The following is an 18,407-nucleotide window of genomic DNA, read 5'->3' as shown; positions in this document are numbered from 1 at the left end:
GTTTAATTTTGGAATATCAAAACAAACACGGTCAAAACATGACTTAATACCAAATACACATTATAATGTCGGCCCGATCTAATGTCATCGTTAGTGAAAATCGATACACCTTAATAGGTTCGGGTTTCATGTTTCAACAGTTCAACATTCGCCTCCTTTTTTCCATTTCCATTCCACGGGAGGTGAGGTGACTAATACTATTGTCTTCTTTTCATTACATTTCATTCTCCCTAATAAAATTCTAACATTAGACCACCAAAAAAAAGCCCTAATTTGGAGCTTCAACAATGGCGAGACGACAAGCCAGCAAACTCCTCGCTAACTTGTCTTCCAAGATTCAGCCTACCATTTCTTCTTCTTCTTCTTCGATCGGTCAAACCAGGCAGTTCGGCACCTCTCATCCTCCTCCTGCTGTGTTCGTCGACAAGAATACGCGCGTCATTTGCCAAGGTATCACCGGTAAAAATGGTACTTTTCACACTGAACAAGCCATCGAATATGGCACTAAAATGGTACCGCTTCATTTCTTCTACCTTTGATTTTTTGTTTAAGATTAGTTTTTTTTCAATTTCATTAGTTTTGTTTTTGTTGGATCTGATTTTGTTTAACCTAGATTTTCACTTTTAGATGCTCGATTTTTCGATTTTTGAATGTTGTTTTGGCCTTTTTGTTGGTGATTTGAAGTTGTTTTTGACAAATATGGAAATGAGGAATACAGCTATTGATTTTTCTTTTAATGCTGTTTGATCGGAATTATCACATCGATTTTTATGGATGCAATAGAATAGTGTTGCTATTCTGTGGTTTTTGTGTGTTGTTGATATGATTTTAGGGTTGATGTATGAAATTGGAGAGTATTTTAGTCAGAATTGATGATTGGAAGACTAAGCTAGTTTCTGTTACTTAGTTTTGGTGATCTCAAAACAATTTTAAGGATTCTAGGACCTCAGAGCTAGTGCTTGTTGCATCATTTGAATATGTTTTCCCAATTAGGCGAAATATCAGCGATTGATTTAAGGAAGACTGAGGTGGTGTTGCTTATTATTATATTTGTGTTTTTCTTTGGGTATGGCAAGTGGTTTAACGAAGGGAAGACTGCAAAACAAATGTGGTTTGTAACATAAGAAGTTGAGAATTGTATGAATTACAAGTGGAGTTGGAAGAGGTTGTTAATGTAGAATTTGTGACATTAAAGGAAAAGTAAATGAATGAAGAATTTTGATAATTAGGAAGAGTTTCAAGAATGTAAATGAAGTGAGGGTGCTTTGCGGTTGTGCAGTAGTTATGTCTGCTTGTATCCTCTCCCTCATAATGGTGGAGGCAGGACCATGGGAGACTTTAATGTTAGATGTGATTTGTATAGGTCTTGAAGAATATATATGGACAATCGGGGATAGCTAAGAAAGTCCAGATCAGTGGCTTGGGTCAATCTATCCTTTGTATGGTTATGGTATGGGTTTACAGAGAAATTAGAAATACATTGCCATAATAAGTACACGGGCATCACAATGTTCAAAATGTAGAAAAATTGTGTGAAACTCAGTTAAACATACACTCATACAGTGGTCACAACTCATTGTGGAGGTTCTGATTGGTTAGATATTAATTGGCTTGATTTTTCTGACATCATACTAGTTTATGAGTATCACTTGCATTTTCTAATGTCAAGAGCATTGTATGATTGATGCTTCAATGTTTGTATCAGGTTGGTGGTGTGACACCAAAAAAGGGTGGTACTGAACATTTAGGGTTACCAGTTTACAACACTGTTGCTGAGGCAAAGGAAGATACAAGGGCCAATGCCTCAGTTATCTACGTTCCTCCTCCCTTTGCTGCGAAAGCAATCATGGAAGGATTGGAAGCTGAATTGGATCTAATCGTCTGCATCACTGAAGGAATTCCTCAGCATGACATGGTAAGCCATTTGACTTATTAACTAGAATTAATTTGCTGTTGGTTATTATTTATATTAATGTTTGTTTGTCCAGAATTTCCTGTTCTCATTAGCATACTTTAATTTCTTGTTTAGCCTAATTGACATCGTGACTTTATCTATCTCAAACTTCTTTGTTGCTTGTATTTCATTCCTTTGTGGACTCTACCATGAATTTCCTTTTTTTATTCTTCTTCTCTGTCAGACCTCAAAATTACATGCTTTGTATTGAATATTCCCGAATAATATCATACTTGTATCAAGGCTAAGAACATATTCAGTGGTTGAATGAAAATACAGGGTGCGTCCCATGTCCCCATCTGACACATCTTGTACATCCATTTTAAAGTCACATGTAAGACTTAAGCACTCTTTTTCCTCTGTGCCTTTTTGTGCTGTGGTTTAATCAACTTTGTGCTCTTTCCAGTATACTGTTATTTCATTCTGATATCTGGTTCAAATATCTATGTATTAGTTAGATATGCAGAATTTTATATTGTCTATCCTAATGAAATGGTTAAGTTTCTCTGGTAATCAGCTCTTGAGTGTCAGGTCTCTTGCTGTTTGTTCTTTTATTGTGATGCTAGGCAGTCATATTGGTTGGGATGTTTTGCATATTTGCTTTCTCAAATATATTGTATCTGCTATTCCAGGTTAGAGTCAAAGCTGCCCTTAATAGACAATCAAAAACTAGGCTAATCGGTCCAAATTGCCCTGGAATCATCAAACCTGGAGAGTGCAAGATAGGCATTATGCCTGGTTATATCCACAAACCAGGTCGTATTGGAATTGTTTCTCGTTCTGGTACACTGACATATGAGGCGGTATGGAATTACTCTACTTGCTATTCTTTATGTTTAGTGGCCCAATGGCTGACCTATATAATACTTACCTTCTATATTTTGCTTTCAAGTTGTACTTTCAAAATATCTATTTATTTCTGAGTTCTTTGCCTATCTTCTATTCCATTATACCATGAATGTAGGATTTCACTGGATGCTGCTGCTGCTGTGGTATCACAAAATGTCAATACCAACTAAATGATTGTTATTATTGACTGTCTCAGCTTATTGGTTTATTACTAATTTATTAATTACATCTTTGCACTAATTTATAATTGAAATTGTGAATATGAGTGTTATATTTTGAAGTCATGATAAAATTATATTTCTCTGTAGTATTTGTTTATAGAACTTTAATCTGCCAATCAATTTATACTTGGTGTTGTGATGTAGGTTTTCCAAACAACTGCTGTTGGCCTTGGGCAATCCACTGTTGTAGGAATTGGTGGGGACCCTTTCAATGGGACCAACTTTGTTGATTGCATTGAGAAGTTCATTAATGACCCTCAGACTGAAGGTGGACTTTGTCTTTCTTAAAATGCTTTTCGTTACCCTTTCAGTAATTGATTATACTTCTGCTCTAGTGGCTTGATTTACTTTTGTGATTGCTAAACATTAGAGGACTGATTGGTTTTCCATCTGATGGATTTGTGACTAAATGAATTCACTTGTTGTAGATTTTGATTGGAAAAGAACAAATTACTATATGACTCATCATATTTTGACCCCTGACCTTCCTAGAACTATGGCTATAGTACTCAGAATTTTGTGGAAGATCAGATGACTGTGCAGTTTATGATACTGGATTACTGGTTTTACTAAAATCCCACTTAATTACACTTCCTTCGTTCCCCTAATATTGCAACAATTACCATTTTAGGAAGTTTTACAAATGTTGCAACATTGCCATTTATACACATGCTTTCTCTCTATCTCTCTCCACATAACATGGGTCCCTATCTTTATTTCTCTCTATTTCTCCCCTCATAACAGGGGTCCCTATCTTTATTTCTCTCTCTCTCTCTCTCTCTCCTCATCTTAAATTCTGTGTCTTCCCTCCTGTTGCAATATTAGGAGAATAGAGGAAGTATTTGTTTTGTGTATGCTGGTGTACACGAGAATGAAGATTCTGCAATGTTTTATTTGGCTGTATCTGATGGGTATTAGGAGGTATAGTGACTTATTGATGGGTGGCAGACATTATATAACTTTGGAAGTATGGTATTGGCTTGCGATGCTATTGCTTGTTTCTGTTTGAAGAAAGAATTCCCTCTTCAACTTCACAAGTAAGAATACAGTTATGTCATCCTTCAATTTCCTTCACAACTTCTTCATCCCATCTGTAGTGGACTCCAGATTTAACTTGTTGAGAAATGTTCTGCCATTTTGTTTATATATTTATAATTTTCCTCCACCTTATGTTAGTCATATATCTGCAACCATGCCAGACAGAGGGTGAGAAGGGATGCTTGATTAGTTTGTGTAGCCTTTGTACATTCATAGTTTGTGCAACCAAATCTCCAATAGAATGGGCTTCCAGGTTGTGGTGAGTTGTCTGCAACCTGAGCTGGTATCAAAATATTGTGACACATTTACCTAGTAAAAGGGTTATGGAGTGAAAATGTGCCTAGAAAATTGCTTTTTTTTTTTTTTTTTTTTTTTTTTTATGAACCAGTAGGAGTTATAAGTATCCTTGTATGCTTGGATTGTTTTTATGTACCTTTGCTTATATGTTTCCTGCTGATTTTACTGCAGGTATTATTCTTATTGGGGAAATAGGGGGAACTGCCGAAGAGGATGCTGCTGCTGTGATTAAGGTAAGCCATCTTGACCATGTACCTTGGATTGAAAGTTCTTCCTGCTAAAAGCTTTATGGCTTAGTCCACCCATTTCTTGCTCTGTAAACAGAGTTATACTTATTTTCTGAAAAAATAAATTTTGTTTTAATAATTGCATGGGTGTTTTTATTAGCATTCATTCTTTTCAGCTGAGTACCCCTTATCTAAACCAATTTTTGCTGTGGTGTAATCTTAGTAGCCCTTTATTAAACTGGTTTAGGGAATAGGACCAGGCCATGTTATATTCTGTTATAGTCAACAATGGTCGTTACTTAGCAATGTGATAATGGTGTTATTGAAAAATTAAAGGCAACATTGTTACACGGCTTACATCCTTCTTTGAATTGAAAGATCTGATATTGTGGCTAATTATCTGCTTCTTTTCCCCATATTACATGTCCTACTTATTGATAAATTTAGTGGTGACATTGTATTTTAGCATAGAGGAAATAGTAGTAGAATTTGTTATAGCTTATAAGGACAGTAAATTATGGCACAGTCCCTAAGGGATGAAGGCATTGGTACTTATATTATAGTTTGAGCAAAGCTATCAATGATTTATATTTTGACAGAAATAACTTAATGTTCCTTTAGGCCGGGAAATTTGTTCTAGATAAACTTTTTTTGCTTATGTGTTTCCTGGTTACGATTATGTCTCTTAGTGAGTTCTTTGCTTGAAACAGGAAAGTAAAACTGAAAAGCCTGTGGTTTCTTTCATTGCTGGGCTAACGGCACCACCTGGTCGACGAATGGGTCATGCTGGAGGTAATGTGTTGTGACAGCAATTTTTAGCTAGCTGCCTTGATTTCTGTAACAATTAGTTGCTGATCCATGTTATTGATTTTAGTATTTTGCTTAATTTCTGCTTGTTTACCTTGTGCTATCATGATATGATTATTGCTTCCATATTGGACAGCTCAGAACTTCATGATATGATTTTAGAATTTTGCTTAATTTTAGCTTGTTTACCTTGTGCTATCATGATTTGATTATTGCTTCCATATTGGACAGCTCAGAACTTCATGATATGCTTAACTTCATGTATTAGTAGACACTATATATTTGTCTGTTGTTGTTTCACATTATTCAGTTTGGGTGTTTGGTGTCTTATTTTCTGCTTTTGCTTACTGTAACACAAGGCTAGTGATAATAATAAATTGACAATTCTAATGGTTTGAATTTTCGTAAAAAATATTTCATGGCAGCCATTGTATCTGGTGGTAAGGGCACAGCGCAAGACAAAATCAAGACTCTCAGAGAAGCTGGGGCCACCGTGGTAGAATCTCCTGCAAAGATGGGTGCTGCAATGCTCGATGTCTTCAAGCAGAGGGGCCTTCTAAGTTAGTTTGAAATAAATTCAATACTCTGTTACATTTTCTCCTAGTACAGTGTGGCATAATACCATACCCCATGAATGTGATGTGAATTGTGGAAGTTTCTTCCAGCATCACCTGTCGAAGGACGGGGCAGCATTTTGATTCTATGTGATTATATTTTTGCCTGTGCTCTTTCCATTGAATTCCATTGCGATGGGCAAATGAAAGTAAAATTTTTTTATCGTCATCTGGTGAACTTGATGATGATTTAATTTAATGTTTACTTGCAAAAAGTGAACTTGATCCGAGATAAAAATAAATTTTTGTACTGCTGAGTTAATTCTATAGTAGATGTGCCCATGTTTTTGTACTCCGTAATTATTGTTACTTGAAATTGTGAATTAAGCAGGAAAAACAATAGCCTTGGAAATGGTTGAGTTGTACTCTTGTAGAATCGTAGTAACAATAAATAATTATTTGTTGAAGTCTAGAATACTCGTAGAGTTGTAACGACAGATACATACTCCATACTATGTACAGACTACAGAGTATGAAGTTAGACAAACAAAATATGTGGGGAAGATTAGGAAATGAATAGTTTTGAGTTTGAATCATTTTTAATTTTACTGTAGTAGTATGTTTCCCTCTAATTGATACAGTAAATTTTCCCTCCAAAATTGCGTGTATTATTAAAGTTGGCAAGTTGCTGAGAAAGACAGTGAGGTGAAGTGTAATTAGTATTTTAATTGGATATTGTACAATTTCTCTTCTACCAGTACTGTAGACCTGTAGTAATAATAATTCAGACTTCTCGAGCAGTGAAAACACAGTCTATCTTCTGCTCTTCTTCCCACCATCCTTTATCACTTTATCAGTCTCTTCACTATGCCAGCTTACTTGAGACTAGACATGTTTGTGAACTCTCTCTATAAGGTGATTATTCACACTAATCTTGGTTTACTGCCATATAATTTGTTTGTCAAGTTTCGGAGGTTGTACTCAATATTAATGTGTACACTCTGAGTTAATTATTCACACTAATCTTGGTTTACCGCCATATAATTTGTTTGTAAAGTTTCGGAGGTGGTACTCAATATCTATGTTAACACTTTGATTGACCTATAAAAACTTAAGTTTTAGTTTTTGCCCAGTTACTTAATTCTCAGTAAAATGAACAAAATCATATCTAGAGGTCGATTCAACTAGTTGTTTGACTGATCCGTATGTAATATTGTACTACCTTTGTTAATTTCTTATGTGCAACTTTAGGGTATTATTAGTGAGATATAAAATATTTCAAAGTTGCACATGAAAATTAACGGAGGTAGTATATGTTTTGAAAAAAAGTCATTGTATAAATAGGTTTTGTTATGATTCTTGTAAATTGAAGATGGACTTACATTTTTTTTTTTCATCTTGTATATTAGGGTGTAATTTACATGCAGAACATTTTGAGATAAATTTACATATTTCTAAATATGACTTCCTCTTCATTTACACATGTTTTTTGTTATTCTATTAACTATATTGTACTTAAAAATAAATAAACTATTGAATGACTGATTATTTAGATAACTAACTATTTCGAGTGTTAGATGACTATCAGTTAGCTAAATAACTGTAAAATAACTGACAAACAGCTCAATAACCGTAATAATCGGTTAAATAACTGAAAAAATTCAGACAACTAACTATCAGTTATAAAACCAACTGTCATAACTGTATTATTACTTACAGATAAACAACTAACTGACTACTAGATAACTAACAGTTCATTTTGATTGTTTTCCGACCACAGATCGGAACCGAGTAACTGACTGACTAAAGGAGGAGAACAAATTACCATTGGCGGTATTACGGGGAACCTAAAAACGAGAAACAAGATACTGGAATTGGTTTTTGCAGCCCACAATAAAAACTTACTCTGTTTCACAATTCAAGAACGAAAAAACCCTTGATATTCTCTCTCTTCTTTTCTTTCCTTCCTCCCGTCTATTTAGCGTGAATTTTACCTTCAAAATTCTCATTAATTTTCTCTCTCTTTCTTTCGCTTTCTCTCTCCTCCTTTTGGCGGGACCTTTTGAATTCATTCCCCTAATTTTGTTTCTATTTTTACACTAAATATTCTCTCTCTCGTCAATATTCCTTCATGAACCCTAATTTCTAATCCCCTTTTTATTTTCTGAAATTCGAAATTGAATCAATTTCGTAGTAATGGGAGAAAAAGGTGAGAATGGGGTTGTTGCTGAACCTAAATTGGAAGAAAATTTAGAGGGAGAAGATGTTGCTGAACCTAAATTGAAAGAAGATTTAGAGGGAAAAGATGGTGATAATAATGATAAAGAGAATCATGAAGAAGTAATTCCGATTAAAGAAAGATGCGATAGAAATGACGGAAAAGGTTGGCAGTGTAAGCTTCGCAAATTGGATGATGACAAATTGTGTCAGATGCACTTTGATCAGAAGAATAAGGCTAAGAAGGGTTATTCTAAAAAGGGTCCTTCTAATACTGAGAAGGATGATGATGATGAAGATGATGAACCAATTATAAAGGCATTTCAGAAGAAAAAAGCTGAATTAGTTGAAGTAAAAAGTGCCCAGAAAAAAATTAATGTGAAAGTTGACCCAGATGAAGGTGAAGAGAAAAGCGTCGAGAAAGTAATGGAAGTTAAAGAGGAGAAGAGTGAGACTGTGATTCTGGAGAAAAGGGGTGGTGAGAGTGTTGGAATAGTTGCAGAAGAAATTCCTGGAAAAATCTCACAAGTTCCTGAAGATAACCCAATAAAATCCGAGAAAAGCTTAGAAATTTCTGAAGAAAACCAGGAGGAAATCCCAGATAATTCAGAGAAAAAGAAGTTAAAATTGGAGAAGGATGGAGAAGAGGATGCTGAAATCAAAGTTCCTAAGAAAAGGGGTCGTAAGAGGATTATAAAAGTTGCAGAAGAAAATCCTGAGAAAACCCCAGAAAAATTGGAGCAAGATGGAGAAGGGGATAAAGAAGCTCAAGTTTCGAAGAAAAGGGTTCGAGATGATGCGGAGAAAGGCCATTACAGTGAAGTAATTGTTAGTGATGACAATGGTTTGGCTAGGAGGAGTAAGCGTAGCGGTACGCGTAAGAGTAATTATGGAGAAGATGATGCAGTGCGCGTGTATTTTGAGGAAGATGAGATGGAGCAGAAGAGCAAGAAACGGCGAAAGGGTGGGAGGAAACCGAAGGGCAATAAGGCTGCTGTTAAGGGTGTTGAAGAAGAAGAAGAAGAGGAGGATAATGGTACAGAGGTTGACACTAAGCCAATTGGTGGGAAGAAGAAAAGGGCAGAGAAGAGCACACCAGGTGTTTGTGAAAATGGTGATGAGAAGCATGGAGATGGGGATGATGGCGAGGCGGTTGTGAGTAAGCAAAGCCGTGGAAAGAGGGGAAAGAAGAAAGTGGTGGAGAAAGGCACACCAAGTGTTTGTGAAAATGTCGCTGAGGAAAAAGATGTGGAGAAAGACACAAGTAGAGCGGGAAGGATAACTAGGACTTGTAGGAACAAGCCTCTTGTTTCAATTCCGGAGAAAAAATTGAAGCCAGATAAAGCTTATGATGAGAATGTAACATAATTTAACAACCAAGTTCTTTTATTCTTTCGAGTGCTCGATTTTTATTGATACCATTTTGATTTGTTTGTGTGTTTTGTTTGCCAGGGAATCAAGATCGATTCGGATATGTGTCATCAGTGCCAGAGGAATGATAAGGGACGAGTTGTGAGGTGCACCAATTGCAAGACCAAACGATTTTGCATTCCCTGCATAGGAAACTGGTTTGTATTCCTTGTATTGATGTTGCGCTTTTCTGATTGCTGCTCTAAAGCTTATGCATATACGCCTGCCTAATGAGCATTGCTTAACATAAAGGAGTCATCTTGAAAGCTATATTTTAAGTGTTTATGTTGTGAATAATAATTTTTTTGTTAGTAAAGCCCTTAATTTTCCATTAAACATTTATGCGTTTTAATATGCATCTCCATTTTAGTAACATGGATAATGTGGTGTTTTTACTAATTTTGGTTCTTGCCTGTTTTGGTTGTCATTTGTCAACCATCTGCTGTAGTTTATTTGTGTTGCAAAAAGGTAATTCCTTTACCAATGTCTCTATGAGAGGAATACACTGTTCTACAGAGTCTTAATTGTGTGATTATTTTGTTATTATTTTTATTGCCGTGCTTCCACTTCACTGATTTGTTGTTTAGGCTGTTTTCAATTTTTCATTAAGACTTCATTCAAAAAAAAAAAAAAACAAAAAAATCATTAAGACTGCTTAGACCTGTGTTCCTATTTAGTCAAATTGATATCACCCAGCAAGATTATAGCATAGTCTGCTTAGTATCTATGACGTGGTCCAATAAAAATCGTAACACTAAATTATGCTGCAAGTATTTTTGTCTTGAACTTTCCAGGGCCTGGGATCCTTGACAATGTTCAGTTTATGGTTGTTGGTTCCTTGACTACTATTTATATTATGTTCTACTTGAATAGAGGATATTGGAACAGTTCTGATGCTTGTTATGTCAATCAGGTATCCACAAATGACAGAGGAGCAAATTGCTCAGGCTTGCCCTGTCTGTCTACAGAACTGCAATTGCAAGTCATGCTTGAGAATGGAGGGACCTATTAAGGTGTCTTTTTTCGTCTTTAACATTTAATTGTTTCTTTCCTGTTTATAATACATATTAAATTTACATCTCTATTTCTTTGCAGAATCAAATGAAGGATGAATTCAAAGTTAAATGTGAAGAGAAGTTTGAGCATGCCATGAACATGTTGATGACTATATTTCCATTTTTAAAGGAATTTAACCAAGAACAGGTGACAGAAAAGGAAATAGAAGCCAAAATTCAGGGTATCATATTCTTTTACTCTTGTAACATTGGCTTCATAACTGCCTCCATGTGTGTTGATAGTTTTTTGTCCTTTTCATGTAATTGTGTGAACAATATTCACAATCTGTTATCAGAAGCACCCTTGTATTTGTGGATTTAACTCTAGGGCTACTTTATGGAGGTCAATTTTGTTGAGTAGCTGACAGAAAATATGTTCCAGAATTAATTTTCTTTCTTTTTCATTTGAATATATAAAAATTTGATGTGCCTTGTTTTCTGGAAGTCCCATGTTTATTCTTCCCCTTGCTGCATCTTACCAATAAATGCCTTCTGTATACAATAACTACCATATCCTAAAGCTATTCTGGCTCATGTTCTGACATGTGGGTGCCGTTAAAATATTCATACGGAGGATTTAATTTGTGTTTGATTTTAGCTACTCACTGGTGGATGATTTTTGGTTATTGCAATATCCCAGTAGATGTATTATTATTAGTATTACAAAGATCAGTTTGTTGTCTGTTTTCATCAATAATGAACTATTTGAAATTTGATTCTTTCCATCAAAACATGTGTCTTGATGTTTGTTTTATTATTTGTTATTGATGGATCACCGTTCTGTAAGATTGCTCAGTTTTGCTTTCCTTGTAGGTGTGTCAATATCTGAAGTCATGGTCCCAACAGCATCTGTTGCTAAAAATGAGCGTGTATACTGGTAAGTTGTTTGCATTATGTCCATTTCAGTCCAAGAAGGATTTTATTGATCCTCAACGGTTTTGTTGTGTGTGCAGTGACAACTGCAAAACCTCAATTGCTGATTTTCTTAGAAGCTGTCCTGCATGTGGATATGATTTGTGTCTCACTTGCTGCCGGGAAATTCGTGCTGGACAGCTGCAGGGTCGTGAAGAGGTGGTAATGGATTTTGTTTACAGGGGTTTTGAATATTTACACGGTGAACAATCTGAAGGAACTAATGGAGGTGAAGCTGCTTCTGTTTCAAAAAGAACTAGAAGGAAAAAACCTTGTGTTGAATCAGAGAAAACTACTTCAGGCACTGATGCCCTTGCTCGATCAGAGAGGACTATCGGAAGCAATTCTCCCGGGGTACAACTTGTAAAAAATAAGGGAAAGCTTGAATGGAAGGCAGATGCAAATGGCAGTATAAGTTGTCCCCCATCAGAGCATGGGGGATGTGGTTCACTGCTTGAATTAAATTCTATCTTGTCAGATGGTTGGGTTTCTGAAATGGTGAAGGAAGCGGAGGAGGCATTAGCAAAGTGTGGACATAAGAATTCACCCCAAACTCTTAGTGAGTGCTCTTGTTCTGATTCTGTATGCAATGGTGAATGTGGAAGTGCTTTGAGGAAATGTGCTTCAAGAGAAGGCTCCAGTGACAATTTTTTGTATTGTCCGGATGCCAGAGATATAAAACATGGTGATTTGAAACACTTTCAGTTCCACTGGGCTCGTGGAGAACCAATAATTGTTAGGAGTGTGCTTGAAACTACCCCTGGCTTAAGTTGGGAACCTATGGTAATGTGGCGCGCTGTTCGTCAAATTCAGAACACAAAGCATTCCACGTTATTGGATGTGAAAGCTATTGATTGCTTGGATTGGTGTGAGGTAATTTTTCTATCAGGATAAACTAATTTGTTTGTTGATCAAACCGGTTGATGTTTGTCTTTCTTTACACTGCCTTTTATTTTTCATTTTCTTCATATTGCATGATTTTTTTATTTTTTATTTTTTTATTTTTTTTTTGATGTCCAGCCATTGTGGTATGTGCTTCAGGAAGAATTTAACTTTTGATACCTTTTTTTATTCTCACATTTCTTGAATTTGCTTTAAATATAATGCTAAAGATTAGTCATGTTTGGTTTGATGATGGGTTGTTGGCTCTTTGGTTGCTATTTTTGTTATAATTTTTGTCTAGGGGTTAATCTCCCTGTTATTTAAGGCAATATTAATTCAGGAGAATCCAAAGTCGTTGAGTTGGAATGGCTAACAAGCCTGTATTTTTGTTCAGAAATTCAAATGATTTACTCTCCAGTTTACTGGGGAGAGTCCTGATTTATTTTTTGGATTTAACTGTCAAAATAGAATTTTTATTTTTATTCTTTATATTGATAGTATTTAAGTACTGTCTATATCTAAGTAGAATATAGTTTTTAAAACTGTTTGGTTTATGAATAAGCTCCATTGTTTTAATCTTGTTTATAAATTGTTTTATGTCTACAAATTCATACTATAGGTTGCATATTTGCTCTGTTCTTGTTACTCACATTTGGTTCTTTTATAAATTGTAGGTTGATGTCAATGTTCACCAATTTTTCAAAGGGTATTCAAAATGTCAATTTGATCGTTCAGATTGGCCTGTGATACTGAAGTTGAAAGATTGGCCACATACTAGTAAATTTGAAAAGCATCTGCCACGCCATGGTGCTGAATTTATTCGAGCATTGCCATTTAAGGAGTATACACATCCGCGGAAAGGAGTTCTTAATCTAGCTACCAAATTGCCTAGGGGAACTTTGATGCCAGACATGGGGCCAAAGACCTACATAGCTTATGGACTGCATGAAGAATTAGGTCGTGGTGACTCTATTACGAAGCTGCACTGTGATATGTCTGACGCGGTATGGTGGACCCTCTAAATTTGTGGGGTATCATGTCTTTGTCATTGTCTTTACCAACTTTGTGCGACTTAGTTTTTTGCTGCCTTTGTTTGGTCTAGCTTTTTAATTTTAGAGTCAAAAGAGTGAAGAGTCGGTAATGGTTATCGTTTAATATTTCTGTTCTTCTGGTGATTGCCCTCAGGAGTTTTTTAACTTTTATCTGACAAAGTATTACGGAGTATTAAATTCTAATGCACTAATGTTGTTTTCTGCGATTGTTTTTTTTTTTTCTCTGAATTCTTATATTGCAGTGTGCAAGCTATGTCTATTGTTGGAGCAATTAACTTGATTATGTTTTGCAATTATAGTGTTTTTCTTTCGAGATTGATGGCATATAAAAGACTTTGTTAAAATGTTATTTGTATAGTCGATTAAGTCGAACAGGTTTCTATTTACTATCATATGTGTCCTGTTTGCGATGCCTTGACTTTTAATTTGATTGCATTTATTTATTGTAGGTCAATATTTTGGCACATACTACAGAAGTTGCAGTGCCTACAGATAATCGTAAGGCCATTTCTAAATTAAAAAAGCAGCATTTTGCTCAGGATCAAAAGGAAATTTTTGGTGTTGAGCCCAAGGTTTCTAAGGGGGTTGATGGGTCTGGGGTAAAGAAACTTCATGATGGTGGCAGGGTGATAGAAGATGATACCAAGTGCTTAGATACAATGGATATTGAAGCAGGAACAAAGGTCAAGGTAATTCCATGTAATCTAAATGGTAATGAAGTTGTAGCCTGTGAAGGTGTTGATATGGATCTCGATATGCCTACAACTGTACAAACAAGTAATGATGTTGCTGCTGAGCACAAGAACACTGTGAAGAGTAGGGTTTACAATAAAAGAAAAAAGAGGCAATCTAAGATTCCTGATGGCCATGAAACAGAACCCGAATTGTCTAAGATCTCTACTGAAGGGGAGAACATTGGTAATGAACGAGTGCTAGATGGACTTTGTAATAATTCATTAAATAATAATGATTTGAGTGATTGCACTGTTGTTTTTAAAGCAGAGATAATTGTAGAAAAGAAACTAACATGGGTAATAATTTTGATTCAGTGCTAGATGCTCAAAAAGGTTATCCTGATAAGGATATGGAAACTAGGGATAATGGAACTTCAGCTCCTCCATCTGAGAACTTAGAAGGTTCAGAACCTCATAGTGGAGGTGCGCTTTGGGACATCTTTCGGAGAGAAGATGTCCCTATGCTGCAAGAATATTTAAGGAGACATTATCAAGAATTCAGGCATATTCATTGTAATCCGCTGAAGCAGGTACTATTCTGTAGTCTGTAAACGTCAACAAGCTTGCATGCCTTTTATCTAGCATATTGGCAAAATTTATCAAGATTTGCATCAAATTTAAAATAAAAACTATGGATTCTTTACTTTATTCTTGTTTCTCAAGCCTTTCTATTGCACTGTCAAAACAAAGGTTACCTTAAGCTGTCTGACAATATTATGTCATCTGTGTTCTTTTCTTGACGTGCCCTGTCTAAGCTTCATATAATTGCTTGTTTATGTCAATGAACAGGTCATACATCCTATTCATGATCAGACATTTTACCTTACTGAGGAGCACAAAAGGAAGCTGAAAGAAGAATATGGTAAGGTTCACAGTATTTACTTGTGACATCTCTCCCAGTATGGATTTTTTTTTTGCTTGTGTTGTGTGTAATAGATGTCCCAATGCGTACTCAATTTAGTCTTTTTTGTGCTACTGTGTAGGAATTGAAGCTTGGACATTTGTGCAAAATCTTGGAGAGGCAGTCTTTATTCCAACTGGATGTCCTCATCAAGTTAGAAACCTAAAGGTAGTGCTATTTGTTTTGCTCTCGGTGTTCTTTCAAATTGATTTACTTTTATATTTTATATAGTTTATAAGATTTTAGTTTTTAGTTTCCTAAATAATTTAGGAGTCAACATTAAAAAGCAACAACAAAGTCTTAGTGCCGAATTGGGGTCGGCTACATGAATTGTCAACAGTAATAGTAAGCATACTTGAGAATTTAAAAGTGAAAACAAGGAATCTAGAATTTATTGAATGTTGTCTTGGTTAGGGACTTAGGGTTATGAATTTCATGAGTCTGCCCTTCATGTCAATTCAACTGATTTGTTGAAACTCTCTTGCTCAGTCATGTATAAAAGTTGCGCTTGATTTCGTGTCCCCTGAGAATGTTGGCGAGTGTATGCGCCTGGCTGGGGAGTTCCGGGCTCTACCTCAAAATCACAAGGCCAAGGAGGATAAGTTGGAGGTATGTCAGTGGCAATTTGTGGTGTAATTCCCTGCTTTTGAGACCTCAGGTTGCACCAAGCTAGGAGATTATATTAGTTATAATGTTTTTCTTGATGTAGGTGAAGAAAATGACTCTCTATGCCATGAAGGCGGCTTTAAAAAAATTAAGGTAAGTCACTTTTAGATAACTGAATCCTTCTTTCAATCTTTCGTACTGTATGACTGATTACATTGGGATTTGTCATAGTGGGTCTGAAATCTGAAGGTTGTTCCTCTGTATACAAAATACTTTTGCTTTCTCCCTTTGTTTCAACTGACTTTGGAAACATTACCTGTACGTATGTAGAATCATGTCAATCGCACATTCACACAATGTACAACACTATTTCTTTTCGACACGTGATGTGTCATGTGATAGAGTAGTTTCTGTTAGAATTCTTATGCTATACTATTTTTCGACACCTGATGTGTTGTGTGATAGCATAGTTCTTTTAGGTACCTTTATTTCCCCCTCCCCTCTAATCTTTATTGATTTACTGGACTGCAATTGGAGAACTAATATATTTGTTGCGGGTGTGGGTTTGTCAGGCCTGAGGGGAATGATGGGTCGGACCCTGATGAAGATGTTGATTCAGATCCTGAACCTGAGCTCAAGCCTGAGACCGGGTCAGATGCCGAGTAATTTAACTGTAAAACGGTTCTGCAGTTAGTGGGTGTTTGCTCCTGCTAGTCACCAGAAAGGCTTCTATTTTATAGTGCCACTATAGTCTGCTGAGTAACTATTTGAGAGGTAGTCTAATTGTGTTAGTTAGGCCTGACGAAAGATTTAGGGCATTTTGTGAAGTTAATTGTACAGATCTCTAATCTCAAAAGGTGGGGGAAACTTCATTTTGTTCTTTTGTTCACTTTCTACTTTTGTATTCGGAATGGAAGCTCTATCCTATGTAATTCTTCGATCTAGAATTCCCTCCATTTCAGTATACAAGTAATCTAGGTGTTCATTACTTCATTAGTCATTAATCGTAGAGTTATAATGTCAAATTCACTCATCCCTTAAAACTTTGTTTCTCTCATAAAATAAATCGAATGGTTAAAGTAGGAAATTGTTTAGATTCTGTCATTTTTGAGTCTTCAAAACCGAGCAATGATAACACTATCAATGTTAGAGCAGCATTAAAAAGGGGTAATATCATGGAAATCTCTTATGAACAGTTGTTTGAGGCTAATTAGGCGTCTCCCAAAGACAATCGCCGCCATGGATGAACTTCTTAATCGGGTTAGCAAAGACATTAATGCATAAGGCTGCTTTCCTGGGGAAGAAGGGAATAATTAGGTTATGGAATTGTTAGGGAGTTTCAGCTTTATATAGAAAGGTATATTAAGATTATGGCATCCAGAAAATTATCAAGAGACTTGTCTCAATTCTCAAAAGTAAGGTTTGTAATGCAGAGTTCTTCAATACACAAATTCTTTCTGTTTCTTCTGTGATTAGCGCGAGTGAATTCTTACCATAGCTGGGATCTTCTCTATATAATCGCTACCAAAGATTACCTTTAGTAAACAACTGATCTATATTGATACACTTGAAACAATTTCTAAGTGGTTGCCAGATTAGGTATTCGTTTTACAGAGGTTGCTTGTATCCAATTGATCATTTTCGAAATAATCATATGTTGATATATAATGGCCCAATTTCTGAAACCTGTATTATTTTTCATGTTTAAATTTTATTAGATGAATATACGGAGAGCTAGCTGGGATTTCACCAAGCAGCATTCGGACCACCACCTCTGAGTCCCCTGTCAACCACACTCTACTATGCCCCCCTTGTCTGGCAATCAGTAATCCTCGTAAGACTGCAAGAAGTTCAGCTCTTGTATAAGAGCAGATTCCACAATTCAGCGCAAAAACTTGAAAAAGTTCACCCCTGCTCCAGCTCCGGATTTCCCTTAGAAGCACCATCGGTATTTAATCTTACCCATCCAATACGAGAGAAAATAAAGGTTGCCTGGTCTACAAGAATACTCGGCACCCTTTCAAATCATCTATTGTTACGCCACTTCCACAACCAACAACACGTGACTGCAAAAGCTCGAGGCCATTCAGAACCAAGAGAGACGCTCTTCTATATTCCAATAAATGGAATCAACAGCTTCCTCGTCTTCCAAAACTCCAGTGGAGCTTTTTGAAGTACTACTTAGACTATACTGAGAGTGTATTTAGTACCACTAAAACTCCAGTGATATTATTTGATAACTCAATGAGACAACTTTAAACTAACGCCTGAAATGCCTTTATTACCCTTGTGAGACATAACTTTATTATCTCTCACCCTCCGTTTACATAACCTCCAATTCTCATTCCTTCATTTTGGCTTATGTGGCAATTATTTTTTTTTTTTTAATTCTAAAAGAAAATGTAAATCTCATTTTTCATTGGTTGAATTAATATTTTTAGCTTTTTGCTTATGCTTCCGAATGCTTTTGAATTAATGCTTTTGCTTATGCTTCCGAATGCTTTTGAATTAACACTCTAAATGCTTTCGAAAAATGTCAACTTTATTTATATATATTACAGAGTAGATTAGATTTAGACATATCAGTCTTCATCTAAAAACATAGTATTTTATATATAATTAATTTAAATGGTAAAATGTCATTCGCAAATTTTAAACGGTCTCCAAATAAAAATACCTGCTAGATATGTT

At 35.7% G+C, this 18,407-nt stretch overlaps 2 protein-coding genes across 2 annotated transcripts; both read left to right on the top strand.

Annotated features, from left to right (window-relative positions):
• Positions 1-150: 150 nt before the first annotated feature.
• Positions 151-6,299, top strand: LOC145558203 (succinate--CoA ligase [ADP-forming] subunit alpha-2, mitochondrial-like). Its single transcript, XM_081619356.1, has 7 exons — positions 151-512; positions 1,706-1,915; positions 2,587-2,757; positions 3,169-3,292; positions 4,531-4,592; positions 5,297-5,378; positions 5,819-6,299. The coding sequence occupies exons 1-7, from the start codon at positions 288-290 to the stop codon at positions 5,956-5,958; spliced, it is 1,014 nt and encodes a 337-aa protein (XP_081475482.1). The 5' UTR covers positions 151-287; the 3' UTR covers positions 5,959-6,299.
• Positions 6,300-7,927: 1,628 nt separating this feature from the next.
• LOC145558185 (lysine-specific demethylase JMJ27-like) lies at positions 7,928-16,440 on the top strand. The gene is made up of 14 exons (XM_081619336.1): positions 7,928-9,523; positions 9,617-9,732; positions 10,488-10,587; positions 10,670-10,811; positions 11,443-11,506; positions 11,583-12,414; positions 13,098-13,427; positions 13,925-14,393; positions 14,525-14,739; positions 14,999-15,071; positions 15,193-15,278; positions 15,600-15,719; positions 15,820-15,869; positions 16,289-16,440. The coding sequence occupies exons 1-14, from the start codon at positions 8,144-8,146 to the stop codon at positions 16,380-16,382; spliced, it is 4,071 nt and encodes a 1,356-aa protein (XP_081475462.1). The 5' UTR covers positions 7,928-8,143; the 3' UTR covers positions 16,383-16,440.
• The last annotated feature ends 1,967 nt before the right edge of the window (positions 16,441-18,407 follow it).

The sequence above is a fragment of the Chenopodium album genome, chromosome 9 (genome assembly GCF_948465745.1).
Source record: "Chenopodium album chromosome 9, dcCheAlbu1.1, whole genome shotgun sequence".
NCBI lineage: Eukaryota > Viridiplantae > Streptophyta > Magnoliopsida > Caryophyllales > Amaranthaceae > Chenopodium > Chenopodium album.
The sequence above is the reverse complement of the archived record's forward strand: the minus strand, read 5'-3'. Positions and strand labels throughout refer to the sequence as shown.